Raw genomic sequence first — 17,214 nt, 5'->3', positions numbered from 1 at the left:
ACCTCCTCCCTGTAGGCTGTCTTGTCGTTGTTGGTAATCAGGCCTACTAATGTTGTCATCTGCAAACTTGATGATTGAGTTGGAAGCACACTTGGCCACGCAGTCATGGTGAACAGGGACTACAGGAGGGGGCTGAGCACTCACCCTTGTGGGGTCCCTGTGTTGAGGATCAGCAAAGTGGTGGTGTTTCCTACCTTACCACCTGGGGGTGGCCCGTCAGGAAGTTCAGGACCCAGCTTAATAATGAGCTTGGAGGGTACTATGGTGTTGAATGCTGAGCTGTAGTCAATGAACAGCATTCTTACATAGGTATTCCTCTTGTCCAGATGGGATAGGGCAATGTGCGGTGCGATGGCGATTGCATCGTCTGTGGATCTATTGGGGCGGTAAGCAAATTTGAAGTGGGTCTAGAGTGTCAGGTAAATGTTTCTTGACTCTCAAAACACTTCATTATGACAGAAGTGAGTGCTACAGGGCAATAGTCATTTAGTTCAGTTACCTTTGCCTTCTTGGGTACAGGAACAATGGTGGCTATCTTGAAGCATGTGGGGACAGCAGACTGGGATAGGGGGATATTGAATATGTCCGTAAACACTCCAGCCAGCTGGTCTGGACATGCTCTGAGGACGCGGATAGGAATGTCGTCTGGGCCGGCATCCTTGCTGTTACGTGTGCTCCCTCTCCGTCCTCTAGGTCACCAGGCTACTCGTTAGGCCGCACACCTGTCACCAGCGTTATGCGCATAATGACACTCACCTGGACTCCATCACCTCCTTCATTACCTGCCCTTTGTATGTCACTCCCTTTGGTTTCTTCCCCAGTCATTAATGTTCCTGTTTCTTGTCTGTGCGCTGTTCATGTTTCTTGTTTTGTTCATTTATTAATTAAATGTATTCACTCCCTGAACTTGCTTCCCGACTCTCAGCGTACATCGTTACACTTGCGAGGGTTAACACGCTTCAATGTCTTACTCAAGACGGCCATGGAGAAGGAGAGCCCACAATCCTTGGGAGTGGCCGCGTCGGTGGCACTGTGTTATCTGGAAAGCAGCTGAAAAAGGTGTTTTAGCTTGTCCGGAAGCAAGACGTCGGGTGTCCGCGACGTGGCTGGTTTTCCCTTTGTAGTCCGTAATTGTCTGTAGATCCTGCCACATACATCTCGTATCTGAGTGGTTGAATTGCGAGTCTACTTTGTCTCTATAATGATGTTTTGCCTGTTTGATTGCCTTACTGAGGGAGTAACTACACCTTGCCATGGTTAAATGTGGTGGTTCGCGCTTTCAGTTTTGCGCAAATGCTGCCATGGTTTCTGGTTTGGGCAGGTTTTAATAGTCACAGTGGGTACAACATCTCCTATACATTTCCAGATAAACTCAATCACCTTATCCATGTATTCGTTGATATTATTCTGTGGCCACCTGGAACATTTCCCAGTCCACACGATCAAAACAATCTTGAAGCATGGGATTCCGATTGGTCAGATCAGCGTTGAATAGTCCGTAGCACGAGTACTTCTTGTTTGAGATTCTGCCTATAGGAAAGGAGGAGCAAAATGGAGTTGTGATCAGATTTGCCGAAGGGAGGGCATTGGTGGGCTTTGTAGGCATTGCGAAAAGTTGAGTAGCAGTTGTCCGATGTTTTCTCTGAGCTAGTGCAACGTATAGTGTGTTGGTAAACTTCAGTAGCGTTATTCTCAGATTAGGTTTGTTAAAATCCCCGGCTACAATAAATGCGGCCTCAGGATAAGCGGTTTCCAGTTGGTATAGAGTCCAGTGTAGTTCTTTGAGATCCGTCGTGGTATCGGCTTGAGGGGGAATATACACGGCTGTGACTATAACCAAAGACTATTATCTTGGGGGGTAATATTGTTGGTATTTTTTATTGAGGTGTTCTCGGTCGGGTGAACAAAAGGAATTGAGTTTCTGTATGTTATCACAATCACACCATGAGTAGTTAATTTTGAAACATACACACCCGCCCTTCCTTTTCTGTCTGCGTGATAAACTGAGAACCCAACTGGCTGAACAGACTCAGACAGTATGTCCCGAGAGAGCTATGTTTCCATGAAACAGAGTGTGTTACAATCCCTGATATATCTCTGGAAGGAGATCCTCGCCCTGAGCTCGTCTACTTTATTATACAGAGACTGAACATTAGCGAGTAATATACTCGGAAGCGGTGGGTGGTGTGCGCACCTCCTGAATCGGACTAGGAGTTCATTCCGAATACTTCTTCTTTGCCTGCGGTGTTTTTGATCAGCCACTGGAATCAGATAAATTGCCCTGGGGGGTATGAACATAGGACCAATTCGGGAATGTCGTATTCCTGGTGGTAAATGCTGGTGAGTTACATACGGGTGTATGTAATAAAACAAAACAAATTCTGGGCTATTAATGTAAGAAATAACACATAAATAAACTCAATACACCAAAGTTGCTTTGGCGCTAGAAGCATGGCTGCCCTATCTATCGGCGCCATCTCATCTCAAGGCTTTTCACCCAGTGCTGCCACCTCTCACGCATTGAGACACACACATTTGACCCTCTTCACACAACACACCTTTTATTTCTCACACATTGAAAAAAAATACTGCTTTTCTTTTCTAATTAATCCACTCCATTCATTGTGTTTTCTTTTCAACTGTGCCTTCAAATCATTTTGAAATCGGAGCATATGCGCCTGCAATTCTATATCTTGAGCATTGTGACCACATCAGCTTCACTTGGGAGATCCATAATTTTCCTGCCACCGCACTGTGAACCATAGCAGATTGAAGCTTGTGATTGGTTTAGTAAGGTTCCGGACCCAAGGAGATTGGATGCGTGTTTGTAAAGAAACTCCCCTCAAGATTAGAGTGGAGCAGGCAGCCCTGGCAGACTGGACAGGCACGTTCATTCTCCGTTTAACAAAGTTCATGAAGTCAATTGTCAAAACTGCAACTTGTAGCGTTATTCTGTACACAATTGTCAACAAATGAATTTGCTATCACTCCTGTCCCACTCACAGAATGCTTCCTTTTGACAGCATGTGATAATGTCATCTCCTACTAGTGATTGAATCCACCAATTGCAGCCCCAGGTCTATAGGCTATGTTATTCACCTCGTTTGGTCATTGGTAATTCAGCACTAGGTTCATTAGGCTGTAACAATGAAAAGGCAGCATTCAGCAGGAAGTTTGGTGGTGTGACCTGATACAACTTTATTATGAACCATATTTTGCCCAAACAGATTGTGAACCCAAATGTGTAACTGGTTCTAGTGGGAGTACAATAGATTAAAAGATCATTTGAGTTGGGTGTAGGGGAAGATTTAAGCGATGTCATCTTGTCTTCAGGAGATTTGATCTGTTTTAATTTATTTGGTCTTTCACAGTAACTGATGTAAATCATTAGAACAATTCACATCTCCTATAATGGGCTAATATATAGACTAATTAGTGAGCTATGTGAAAATATGTAGAATTGCCGGAAATTAGCTTTAAAACATTTTGTAGAATAGCAGACTAAAGACTGGGCATTCAGGTCAAAAAGCCAAGCTGCTTGGTTGCAAGGTCTCTAAAGTGCAACAAAATATTTTGCTGTGAGACCAGGAATTTTATTTTTGGACCACTTTTTTTTTTTTTACCTTTATTTAACCAGGCAAGTCAGTTAAGAATAAATTCTTATTTTCAATGACGGCCTAGGAACATTGGGTTAACTGCCTGTTCAGGGGCAGAATGACAGATTTGTACCATGTCAGCTCGGGGATTTGAACTTGCAACCTTTCGGTTACTAGTCCAACGCTCTAACCACTAGGCTACCCTGCCTCCCCTGTGCGACTATGAAAAATATATCCCAGATAATAATTGTTGTAATGAAAGGGTTTCGCTGTATAGTTGTTTCCGAGTGCACTAGAGAGCACTATACACTTTTTGTATGTATGGAACTTTTCTGGGATCTTTTTATTTCAGCTCATGTAACACTTTACATGTTGCGTTTTTATATTTTTGTTCAGTATAGTTTCTAGCGCACGACATGTGCTTCAAAAGTAGCTCAAATTCATATAGGCCCAATATAGGCTGCATCTCAATCAATTAAAAAAAATATATATATATTTTCCAAAATGTCGCCTACCTTTAAAAAATAAATAAAAAATTGTGTTAGTTGGGAGCACCAGTGCTACCAATGAAAAATGTTACTTTGGAGCCCTGCTCGGTCGAGACCGTTTCCCGCGGTATAGGTGCCTTTTTACAATGACGTGATAAAACGTTGAAACAAAGTTACCACTGGTTGTAGCAAGGGTTTGTAGTAAACGGCTATCATGAAATACATGCACCAGAAACAGGGAAGTATTGTATCAGCAAGCTAAGTTGGCTAAAACTGCAGCAGTATAGCTAGCTAGCCCCTTGGCAGAAGACCGAACGTCTGCATACTTATGATTGGCAAAGATTTCACCATGTTGAATCTTGGGATCTTCAGCAGCCGACATGAGACCTTCTAATAAAACCAGACCATTCAGATCACTATGCTGCTTCAAATGTTTGATCTCGATATTGAGTTCATTTTACCGGCCAAATGCATTGTATGCAGCCGGCAAGACACTCGTACCCCCCCCCACCCCGTGGTCCGGTTCGTGCCGAAAACATTCTCCATTCAGGCTGCAAAAGGCTTCGATTTCCTCAATTTTATTTAACGACGAGAAGGGGGAAAATATGCATACTTTCTTTATGAAACACTTATTTTCCTCCACCATGCTAGAGTGGCTAATGCCTAGGAATGATACTTCCTGATGTTGCACCTCGCGATCAGCCAATGGTAAACAACAGATTGCTGAAACCTGATTGGCTGAACGCGATACACAACATCTGGGATTAGCATTTAGCTGCTCTAGCATATTATATCGATCTGCCAGCCTTTGGGATGCAAATTGCTTTGTCTTTTTATCTATTTTGTGTTATTTTATTATGTACAGCGCATTGAGTCACTGTATTTGTATGAATTGTCCCAAATGAATAGTTGTATTATAATTACATTATTATTACGCTTTATGCTCCGATTGAACCAAATGAATGCTGTATGATTGAATATCGTCAAATTTTTTACCATAGTTATTTGCACTGACGAGAAGTAAACTTTTAGGTTTTTGTTCATTTCAGTAATAATCAACACTAATTACAAAGAAGTCAGTCTCCCTATGACTTATTATCATAACTCTTAACCGGTTCCAAGTCTGCAGGGGCTATCTGGGTCTGCATTCTCTGCAACTCAGGCAGTAGTAAGACTACTGTGGCTGCAGCCAGAGAGATGTATAGCCTAGTGTTGATTCCTGTCACACACACACCTCGAGTGACAAAGTGGGGAAATGACGGCAAAATCCAATGTGCCTTACGACTGATATGTGACAGTGAAATATTATGAGGCGAAGGGGGGACGTCTCTCAAGCTTGATGTGACAGACCCAGGATGTCTGATGTAGAAAATGTCAGATGGAGGCAGTGGGAGGCAGTTAATTTTTTTCCATTCCTCGTCTTGAAGGTTAACTGTGTTTATTTTAATTACATTTCTGCCCCTTATCTCTTCCTGGCCAGGTCTGGATAAATTACAACTGTCAAACAGCCCCACAGACCCGGAGTCTGGGAAGCTCTCGGCCAACGGGCATCAGAAGACATTGTAAAAGAGACAACCGACACACACCTAACGGCAGCCAAAGGGAGATTTTGATAGTACCGAACTCCACAGCAGAAGGTGAAAGGGATTGAGTCTGTGGAAGCGACTTAGTATACTCCCACAGTGTCTGACGGGCTTTGCGAACTGAGAAGAAACTGCAATTTAGCTTCGTGACATTCCTTCCTCGTGGATGGATGGATGCAGGACAGGGACTGATTTGAGCCCTCTGACAGACTGCCGTCTTCACAACAGTGACCTTGATGTTGACCTCAACAGTGACTGTGACCATGGGCCATAGCCGATGTCTGGGGGACTTTCTTTTCCCTCAGCACCAACTTTCTTCTCTCTCTTTGTCTATTCTTATCTCATTCTACCCTCTAACCGTTTTTATGGAGCGCTCCCGTCCTGTAGGTTTTCACTCCAACTCTAATCTATCACACTTGATTCTAATAATTAGCTGGTTGATAAGCTGAATCAGGTTAGCTACAACTGGGGTTGGAGCGAAAGGGTAGCTCTCCAGGAACAGGGTTGGAGAGCTCTGCTCTAACCAATCTCATTCTAACCTCTTGTGTTTCGCTCTTCTTATCTGTTATTTTCTCCCCCATAACCTAACCATTGCACTATGCCGTATTGTCTTGGAAGATGCAATGTAACCTTTCGACTTGTGGCCATTTTTACACTTATGTCTACACCCTGTTCTATTTCCAACACAGTTTAAAATACATGTTAGTTATAAAATGCAGCTCAGGGTTATTTGGAGAGAGAGAGAAAAAAATGCCGCCTCACCAAAGTATAATGAGAAGACAATTCCATTTCAGAATTAGAAAGTAAATGTGATGTGGCCGTGGGGGCATTCACAATAGATTATCTGTATTGTGGTGGTCTCCAACAGTCATCTAATTTAGTTTGTCATGTAATGTATATTATATGTGTGAAGTATGGATGGCTACTGGTTTAATAAGTGGACATTTTTATTTGTTAATGTCAGAAGATAATATGTGAAAGATGACGCCGTTCTATGATAGACTTGCTTTGAAAGCACCTTTGCATGAAAAATAAATCGTACTTATATTTTTAAATTTTTTAACCTTTATTTAACTAGTCAAGTCAGTTAAGAACAAATTCTTATTTTCAATGACTGCCTGAACAGGCAGTAAACAGTGGATTTACTGCCTGTTCAGGGGCAGAATGACAGATATGTACCTTGTCAGCTCGGGGGTTTGAACTTGCAACCTTCCGGTTACTAGTCCAATGCTCTAACCACTAGGCTACACTGCCGCCCCGCCTCTTAGTCATTTGACATATCACTCTTAGCCATTTTACACGACATACCCAGTTGCTTTGCTTGTCCTCACAGGTGCCTGTGTATTACCACTTCTTTGTTGGTACATTTAGTACCCGTTCACCACAGTGACCACCGGAGCCACACCGGAGCTCCATTAACACAGAAAGAATGGGGAGGCATTGTGGAGGCGTGACTAGCCAAGCCTTCCATCTTTCTGGTTGTCGCAGGCCAGTTGTGAATGTGTAACAATGTGCTCTTTTTTATTTCCCTTTACTCGTAGTCTGTCGGCCTACTGTGCTTTAATTTCATAAAAGATGTAGTTAATTATTTTGTCTTGATTTAATGAATGTTGTTTTCGGTGCTGTCGATTTCGATCACTCTAGAGATGGGAAAAATTGTCTTTTTTTTGGTCCCAAAGAGCACAGCTTTCAGAGTTTGATTCTGTGGGTGAATGTCCTAAAAAGGTTGTGCGTTGGTTAACTTGATCTCGATCTCCCCAAATAACTATTAAGCTATTTTAAAATGTATCTTATTTCACCTGGCATGAAGCTTTGTTGAACTTCTTCCTATGGTAAATGTTGTATTTGTTTCATACCATTTATGTTTCATACCTCTCTTGCATTATTTGGATGTAAATAGTGGGCTGCCGTTAAGCCTCAAGTATTTGTTGTAAAAAAGTCTACAGAAGCTCTTTTTGGACTGTGATGCTACTTGTCACTAGAAGCACCTTTTATGCCTTAGCTAGAGGAGGAATTCACCACAGTCTTTATAGGAGGCTCCTATTTGTGTGTGTGCTCACGTGTAGGTATGTTTGTTTAAAAAAAGACAACCTGACTGTGAACACCTTGTCTCTGGATTTCAATTGCAAACCAGTTTGAACTTCTTCATTGTCCTTTGCGGTGAATGTAGTATATAATCTCCCCTTAACTCAAATAGCCATAGTGGGCTTCCAAAAATACGAATTATCAGATAACCTGAGCACTTGTGAAAAGGGAAGGTGATGTGCCCTAATAATTAATGTGTCATAGACTGTTTTTATGATGTGTTTTCATTGTGACTTGTCATGATGCAAATGGCAGGAGATACGATTAACATATTTTATTAAAATATGCATTTGAGACTTCTTGTTTTTTACAGGGACTGTTTTATTTAAAAAAGGAATGTAATTATACAGTAATAGTTTGGATGAAATTTAAAAGTAAGGAAAGCAGTAGCTATTGTCTGTCACAAGGCTCACCTTAGATTCTAGAGTTCGCAGTGCCAAGCCTTGTACTGTGTTCTGTCCCCTCATTAAAATGCAAGATTATGAGTGATCCAATTTCACATCTCAGGTTGATTTGGTGATGATAAATGATACTGTGAAAATCCAGAATTGAAAAAAAAATCACTAACCAAAACCCATTACTACTGTGGCTAATAATGTCTGGTTTGTGTTTCCTTGATGACTGTGAACCCCTCTGTGTTCCTCTCACCCTCAACTATCAGTTTTATTCTTTTAATATATTTTTTTTAATTATTGCTACTTCAGACAATGTTTATGCTGCATGTATTATTGGTTGAAGAAATACACCAGTGATCACAATCTATTACAATATGACTTTTCCATTTAGTTTCTGTGGAGGACACAGTCGAGGCCTGTTCCAACCTAAGGGAACACTTTTGATTGCCTTGCAGTTTTTTTTTCCACTCGCAGAGGGTTTGAAATGTTGAGGGGTGGCCTGTACTGTCGGTGGAGTAGCTGGTAGTTTTGTCTGTCTGTTTGATTTTCTGTGTCCGCATGTAATTTCCTGCCCATTTATGTGAATGTATATATTTTTTTACCTTGTTCTTTTCTGAGTTGCTATATATGTGTGTGTGTGTTGTTGTTTTATGATGTTGTTTTTTTTTGCAAATAAAACAATGAAAATCTTTTTATGTTGACGTTTTGCTTTTTAATTTCACATTTACATTTGTGGCGTACGTCACAGGCTTCTTTTTGAGATGTACGGGCACACTTGGCAAAAGTAAGCTTGCTGTTACCATGGCTCTATCTGGCTGTATGAACTCCTGGAAAGTCACAGTGGTAACACAGTATTCCGGGTTTGAGCCGCCAGAGGAATGGGGACTTGAGTAATAAATGCACTTTATTGGTGTGGATGCCTGAAAGTGATACTTGCATTTTTGTCTTTTGATGATGCATTTAAACTATTTTAATAAAACAACAGGAATAACTTCCTGTTTTACTGCACATTTGATTCCTTGTGTCCTTTACAGTCGACAAACCGCAACATGTAAGGCCTGTTGGAAGCGCTCAATCTAAACCATTTTGAGAAATTATACGATTTCTGTGAAAATGCTTTTAATTTAGATTCTGGAGGTGCTGTAGAAACAAACATCTTCACTACATATACACTGAGTATTCAAAACATTAAGACCACCTGCTCTTTCAATGACTGACCAGATGAATACAGGTGAAAGCTATGATCCCTTATTGATGTCACCTGTTAAATAAATCAGTGTAGATGAAGGGGAGAAGACCGGTTAAAGAAGAGTTTTTAAGTCTTTACACAATTGAGACATCGATTGTGTATTTGTGCTCTTCAGAGGGTGAATGGGAAAGACAAAATATTTAAGTGCCTTTTGAATGGGGTATGGTGGTAGGTGCCAGGCACACCAGTTTGTGTCAAGAGCTGCAACACAGCTAGTTGTTCCAGCTCATTGTTTCCCATGTGTATCAAGAATGATCCACCACCCAAAGGACATCCAGAAAACTTGACTCAACTGTGGGCAGCACTGAAGTCAACATGGGCCACCATCCCTGTGGAATGTTTTCGACACCTGGTAGAGTCCATGCCCTGACAAACAGCCTGTTCTGAGGGAGGGTGCAGCTCAATATAAGGAAGGTGTTCTTCATTTTTTGTGTGCTCAGTATGTACAGTCGTGGCCAAAGGTTATATAAATAAATAATAGAAATGTACATTTTCACAAAGTCTGCTACCTCAGTACGTATGATGGCAATTTGCATATACTCCAGAATGTTATGAAGATTGATCAGATGAATTGCAATTAATTGCAAAGTCCCTCTTTGCCATGCAAATTAACTGAATCCCCAAAAAACATTTCCACTGCATTTCAGCCATGCCACAAAAGGACCAGCTGACATGTCAGTGATTCTCTCGTTAACACAGGTGTGAGTGTTGACGAGGACAAGGCTAGAGATCACTCTGTCATGCTGACTGAGTTCGAATAACAGACTGGAAGCTTCAAAAGGAGGGTGGTGCTTGGAATCATTGTTCTTCCTCTGTCAATCATGGTTACCTGCAAGGAAACACGTGGCGTCATCATTGCTTTGCACAAAAAGGGCTTCACAGCAAGGATATTGCTGCCAGTAAGATTGCACCTAAATCAACCATTAATCGGATCATCAAGACCTTCAAGGAGAGCGGTTCAATTGTTGTGATGAAGGCTTCAGGGCGCCCAAGAAAGTCCTGCAAGCGCCAGGACCGTCTCCTAAAGTTGATTCAGCTACGGGATCTAGGGCACCACCAGTATAGAGCTTGCTCAGGAATGGCAGCAGGCAGGTGTGAGTGCATCTGCACACACAGTGAGGCGAAGACTTTTGGAGGATGGCCTGGTGTCAAAGAAGGGCAGCAAAGAAGCCACTTCTCTCCAGGAAAAACACCAAGGAGAGACTGATATTCTGCAAAAGGTACAGGGATTGGACTGCTGAGGACTGGGGCATTTTCTTTGATGAATGCCCTTTCCAATTGTTTGGGGCATGAAATAGTAGAGAGAATTATTTATTTCAGCTTTTATTTCTTACATTACATCCCCATTCCAGAAGTTTACATACACTCAATAAGTATTTGGGAGCATTGCCTTTAAATTTTTTACTTGGGTCAAACGTTTCGGGTAGCCTTCTACAAGCTTCCCGCAATAATTTGGGTGAATTTTGGCCCATTCCTCCTTACAGAGCTGGTGTGACTCAGGTTTGTAGGCCTCCTTGCTTGCACACACTTTTTCAGTTCTGCTGTTGCAGTTATACCAATGCAGTTTCAAACCGTAGTCTTGCTTTTTTTATGGCGGTTTTGGAGCAGTAGCTTCTTCCTTGCTGAGCGGCCTTTCAGGTTATGTCGATATAGGACTCGTTTTACTGTGGATATAGATACTTTTGTACCTGTTTCCTCCAGCATCTCAAGGTCCTTAGCTGTTGTTCTGGGATTGATTTGCACTTTTCGCACCAAAGTACGTTCATCTCTAGGAGACAGAACGCGTCTCCTTCCTGAGCAGTATGACGGCTGCGTGGTCCCATTGTGTTTATACTTGCGTACTATTGTTTCTACAGATGAACGTGGTACCTTCAGACGTTTGGAAATTGCTCCCAAGGATGAACCAGACCTTAGGAGGTCTCCAATTTTGTTCCTGAGGTCTTGGCTGATTTCTTTTGATGTTTCCATGATGTCAAACAAAGAGGCACTGAGTTTGAAGGTAGGCCTTGAAATACATCCACAGGTACACCTCCAATTGACTCAAATTATGTCAATTAGTCTATCAGACGCTTCTAAAGCCATGACATCATTTTCTGGAATTTTCCAAGTTGTTTACAGGCACAGTCATTTCCTTTTGTTCTGGTGTGAAAGGGCAGTGTGGAGTGCAATAGAGATTGCATCATCTTTGGATCTGTTGGGGCGGTATGCAAATTGGAGTGGGTCTAGGGTTTCTGGGATAATAGTGATGTGAGCCATGACCATCCTTTCAAAGCGCTTTATGGCTACAGGTGTGAATGCTACGGGTCAGTAGTCGTTTAGGTAGGTTACCTTAATGTTCATGGGCACAGGGACTATGGCGGTCTGCTTTAAACATGTTGGTATTACAGACTCAGACAGGGAGAGATTGAAAATATCAGCGAAGACACTTTCTGGTAATCCGTCTGGCCCTGCGGCCTTGTGAATGTTGACCAGTTTAAAGGTCTTACTCACATCGGCTGTGGACAGCGTGATCACACAGTCATTCGGAACAGCTGGTGCTCTCATGCATGTTTCAGTGTTATTTGCCTCGAAGCGAGCATAAAAGTATTTAGCTCATCTGGGCATCTCTCGGCTGTGCTTCCCTTTGTAGTCTGTAATAGTTTGCAAGCCCTGCCACATCCGATGAGGGTCAGAGCCAGTGTAGTACGATTCAATCTTAGTCCTGTATTGACGCTTTGCCTGTTTGATGGTTCGTCGGAGGGCATAGCGGGACTTCTTATAAGCTTTTGGGTTAGAGTCCTGCTCCATGAAAGCGGCAGCTCTACCCTTTAGCTCAGTGCTGTTGTTGGCTGTAATGTACGTACAGTCACCGTGGGGATGACGTCATCGATGCACTTATTGATGAAGCCGGTGACTGATGTGGTGTACTCATCAATGCCATCAGACGAATCCTGGAACAAGTTCCAGTCTGTGCAAGAAAAACAGTCTTTTGTCTTAGCATCTGCTTCATCTGACCCCTTATTTATTGAACGGGTCACTGGTGCTTCCTGCTTTCATTTTTCCTTGTAAGCAGGAATCAGGAGGATATAATTATGGTCAGATTTGCCCAATGGCAATGGCATATCGCTCCAGAATGCTGTGTTAGCTATGCTGGTTAAGTGTGCCTTGAATTCTAAATAAATCACAGACAGTGTCACCAGCAAAGCACCCCCACACCATAACACCTCCTCCTTCGTGCTTCATGGTGGGAACCACACTTACAGAGAGATACTCTGTTCACCTTTTCTGCGTCTCACAAAGACGCAGAGGTTGAACCAAAGATCTCAAATTTGGACTCATCAGACCATTGGACATATTTTCACTGGTCTAATGTTGATTGCTTGTGTTTCTTGGCCCAAGCAAATCTCTTCTTATTATTGGTGAAGGCCTGATTCATACAGTCTCATCTGAACAGTTGATGTTTAGATGTGCCACAATACAGGTGGTTCAGATGGGGCGATGAAAGCCCCAAGAGTGCATTATAAGACTCACTCAGTTATTTTGTAAACACAGAGAATTATTAGCCCAAGCAAGTCTCTTCTTATTATTGGTGTCCTTTAGAAGTGATTTCTTTGCAGCAATTTGACCGTGAAGGCCTGATTCATACAGTCTTCTCTGAACAGTTGATGTTGAGATGTGTCTGTTACTCAAACTCTGTGAAGCATTTATTTGGGCTGCAAGTTCTGAGGCTGGTAACTGATCCTCTGCAATATCCCGTGCCGAAATGGAAAATACAAAATGGCAATACTGTAACCACACAGAGTTGGCCAAAATAACATGTACAATGCTTAATGTTATGGTGGGTCTTCCTTTCCTGTGGCGGTCCTCATTTGAGCTAGTTTCATTATAGTGCTTGATGGTTTTTAATGCTGCACTTGAAGAAGTTCTTGAATTTTTCTGAATTGACTGACCTTCATGCCTTAAAGTAATGATGGACTGTCGTTTCTCTTTGCTTATTTGAGCTGTTTAGGGCTATCTTCTGTATACCACCCCTACCTTGTCACAACACAACTGATTGGCTCAAATGCATTAAGGAAAGAAATTCCACAAATTAACTTTTAACAAGGCACACCTGTTAATTGAAATGCATTCCAGGTCATGAAGTCGTTTGCGAGAATGCCAAGAGAATGCAAAGCTGTCATCAAGGCAAAGGGTGACTACTTTGAAGAATCCCAAATATAAAATATATTTTGATTTGGTTGCTACATGATTCCATATGTGTTATTTCATAGTTTTGATGTCTTCACTATTATTCTACAATGTAGAAAATACTCCAAATAAAGACAAACCCTTGAATGAGTAGGTGTGTCCAAACTTTTGGTTGGTACTGTGTGTGCGTGTGTGTACGTGTTGAAGTTACATCCAACCAGTATTTTGTTCTATCCTCCCTGCGTCTGTCCCGAGTCTGGGGATGCGGTGAGGCAAATGGGACCCTCCCGTGTCACTCTCTGGATGACCTGTGCCAGACAGGGCTGTTATTTGAAGGGACGGACCAGCATTCCAAAATAAGACTTCAAGTCTTCAATAAATTCCCACAACACGTTACCACACCACCACATACTGTTGGGGTCAATTCCATGTCGAGTAAGGAAGGGAACTCACATTTTCCTCAAAGCCTAGGAACATTTTGGGTAATTAGAATGTCAGTCTACTTCCTGAATTGACAATGGGGAATGTGAATAAAAATGGCTGAATTCAGATATCACGTCATTGCACTGACTGTTTAAACTACGTTGTGTTACATGGTTCAATGTGCCTATAAATCAGCACAAGCTACTTTTCCCGTTATTCAATTAAGAGTAACAGAGAGCAATGTACAATAAGGCAAACTTAACAAAACAAGGAATTTGTGTTAAGTGCAAGGGGGCCGCCATATTAATGCGCCTCCGCTATTGAAATGGAATTGACCCCAACCTTGCTACCACACATTTATAATGGTTATCTTCTCTCACAAAAGCCTCTTTACACACCCCTGTTCAGTTGACATTATCTGGTTTAGCGCGTCACACAAGCTTGATTATTTGGCCGTGTGTCTCTGAGATACCGTTGGGGGACAGGTGTCTGCTGCAACTCCACCAATGATTAACTCTGAGACGGCTTCCTTTATTCAGAAACGGTCAACACCCCCAAGGCTTAAACGCTTGATAATGAGCTTTGCGACATTTATAGTGTTTACCTTCATGAGGAAGGTGCACTGTGTGCGATTAACACCCCGAGTTCACCGTTTTATTCTCTCTGTACAGAGTCAAGGTTGAGCAACACCTGTTGCCCTGCGCACAACCTTTTAACACAAGATAAAGAAACATACCCTTTTTCACCTCCTGTGGGATTGTGGGAAACTACATTGGCTGGCATTAAAAATACCTATATACAACAGAGCATATGGAAGAGCAAGTCTAGATCTCTTTCCATTTCGGACCACAGTGCAGATGGTACAGATGAATGCATTATTACAGACTCGCTCAGTTTTTTGTAAACACAGAGAATTATTTCCATCATTCACTTGGAAAAGTGAATGATCATCTCTGGGAGATTTGACTTTGTAGCAGCTGCCTCTCCTGGACAAGCGTTAGCATGTTGAATGAATGGCATGGCTACAGGGAGAATTAGACCAGGTTTAGAACTTTATGAGATTCTCTTTGATGGTGCACTATGGTATTTGTATGGCGACTTTTTCCACAGTAGGGTTTGCACAATTCCTGTAACTTTCCCAAGATTCCCAGGTTTTCCAGAAATCCCGCTTGGAGATTTTCCCGGAAAACCTGGGAATTTTGGGAATGTTCCAGGAATTTTGCAACACTTTTCCACATTCAGGGCCCAAATCTTATCCTGTATTTTCCTCTAATCATCCATCTGCGGCTCTGAGATGTGCTCTCCCTTAAACTGATGGAACACTCTTCAGCTCGATGGCACAACTCGTCGATATCCTTCAGGAAAGCCTCCACATCTGTGTGGCGGTATTGGACAAAGCTGTCATTCAACTCCTGCAACTAATTGGAAACCATTTAGTTGTACCAAGGGGCGTCCTTCAATTGGACACCAAATAGAGTTCTGTTTTTATCTCAGATTTAATTGCTGCTATATTGTAATGCATGAAGCCTGCTGACAAAGTCAAGTTACTAAACAGGCCAAATTGACACCGGCACGTCTCAGACTTACATGGAACATTTATGGAAACCAGTAATAGGATAGCTGGTGTTGGGAAATGGACACAAGCCATCCCTCAGGCTGCCCCACCGAGCTCGCTCATGTCACAGTGACATCACAAGTGCTTTATTGCTGGGCTTTTAGCACGAGATAAACAACTGTTAACCATTCAGATGAGGTTTTATGAGCTGACTTTTCTACAGCGAATCCAAAAACATGGACCCTGGTGAACTTTGCCTTGTCTCACCACAGAGGACAGGAAAAGGGATGGAGCGAGGGGGGGGGGGTTCTGCATTATCTCACTGCAATCCATTTTTGATGTCACCAGTTATCCTCCTTAATGTGTTGACTTCGGGTCAGACGTCAAAAAGGTACAAATGGAAAGCTGGTCATCGCAGTCGGCTGATAAGAATGTGAAAACTGGTAGAACGTCTTAAAGGCTTTGCTGCCTTGGAGCAACTGGGCCTATAGGGCTCTGGTCAAAAGTAGTGCACTAAATAGGGAATAGGGTGCCATTTGGGAGTCAACCTGTCTCTGTGTGATGGAGGATGCCCTACTCTATCTCAGAATCTTCTTGGAGCCGTCAATCCCCATCCTTGACGTGGCCGTCACTGGCACCAGGATGGGACCCTGGACGGGGCTAATGAGTTCCAACAGAGTTAATGAGACCAATATAATGTCTGCTGCTCCGTGTTTAAGTGACATTCTAAGGCAGGGTTTATAGGTGATGGACCTCTCCGAGGCATTACAAGTTGGGCGTAATCAACGGGTCTCTCCGAATCCATAGAGGCACACTGATTGATTACATAGAGCCCTAGAGAGAGAAGTGATTGGCGGCTCCTAGAGGATTCTAGGATAGAGTAGGACATCCTACATCCCACAGAGGCACCCTATTCCCTATTTAAGTGTACTACTTTTGACCAGAGCCCTATTTTATTTTATTTTTATTAGATCTTTTTTTAACCTTTATTTAACTAGGCAAGTCAGTTAATTAAGAACAAATTCTTTTTTACAATGACGGCCTACCTCAGTATATGTGCTACTCAAGTTTTAACTTGTCTGTTTGATGGAAAAATGGCATAGCTAGTGAAAAACTGTGCCGACCGGTAAAGGTAGAACCAAATGTAGTGAAAAGCTCAAAAGTAGCCATGGTCAGTGTTTTCTATTCAGCCTTGCCTCTGCAAACCTCTGCAAACCTCTGCAAAGCTGCACTCCAGTCAGAGGTAAGTAAGTAAAATGGAGGGGGAGATTTCAGTCTCACTAGGTGGCAATCTTCCCTTTTCCAGGGAGCCACAGACTAGAGAAGGCAGAGTGGCCTTAATGTCGATAGGCCCCCTTCCAGTTGCTAGATCCCGCAACCAGCCAGCCAAAGCTGAAAGGACTAACCCTTTAGAATGTGTATTCTTTCCTTAGATCAAAGTGAAATCCAATGGAATATTTTCCTTCTTAAAGTGGGACAGTGAAAAAAGCCAATGCAAATGACAACCAGGGAACCTGCCCCCGATGTGCATTGGGGGCAAAACACACAGACAAACACTTGCTTTTGTATTGACCCTGGAATGTCCAGACTGTTTGACCAAAACACACACTCTCCATAATTAGTTTACAAACAGTGTATGATTCACACGGCATCAAAGGCCCTCTGGAGCTGCT

General features: G+C 42.4%; 1 protein-coding gene across 3 annotated transcripts in view; it reads left to right on the top strand.

Moving 5' to 3' along the window:
- The window catches only part of LOC135522597 (limb region 1 protein homolog), a 62,523-nt gene extending 53,681 nt beyond the window's left edge, over positions 1–8,842 (top strand). For all 3 annotated transcript variants that reach the window (XM_064949022.1, XM_064949021.1, XM_064949023.1), the window contains one exon: positions 5,565–8,842. In XM_064949022.1, the coding sequence (XP_064805094.1) occupies positions 5,565–5,650 (86 nt within the window). In that variant the 3' untranslated portion in view covers positions 5,651–8,842. The remainder of the gene's footprint in view (positions 1–5,564) is intronic.
- The last annotated feature ends 8,372 nt before the right edge of the window (positions 8,843–17,214 follow it).

Source organism: Oncorhynchus masou, chromosome 30, assembly GCF_036934945.1.
Source record: "Oncorhynchus masou masou isolate Uvic2021 chromosome 30, UVic_Omas_1.1, whole genome shotgun sequence".
In the NCBI taxonomy this organism is placed as follows: Eukaryota; Metazoa; Chordata; class Actinopteri; order Salmoniformes; family Salmonidae; genus Oncorhynchus; species Oncorhynchus masou.
This window is presented reverse-complemented; position numbering and strand designations above follow the sequence as displayed.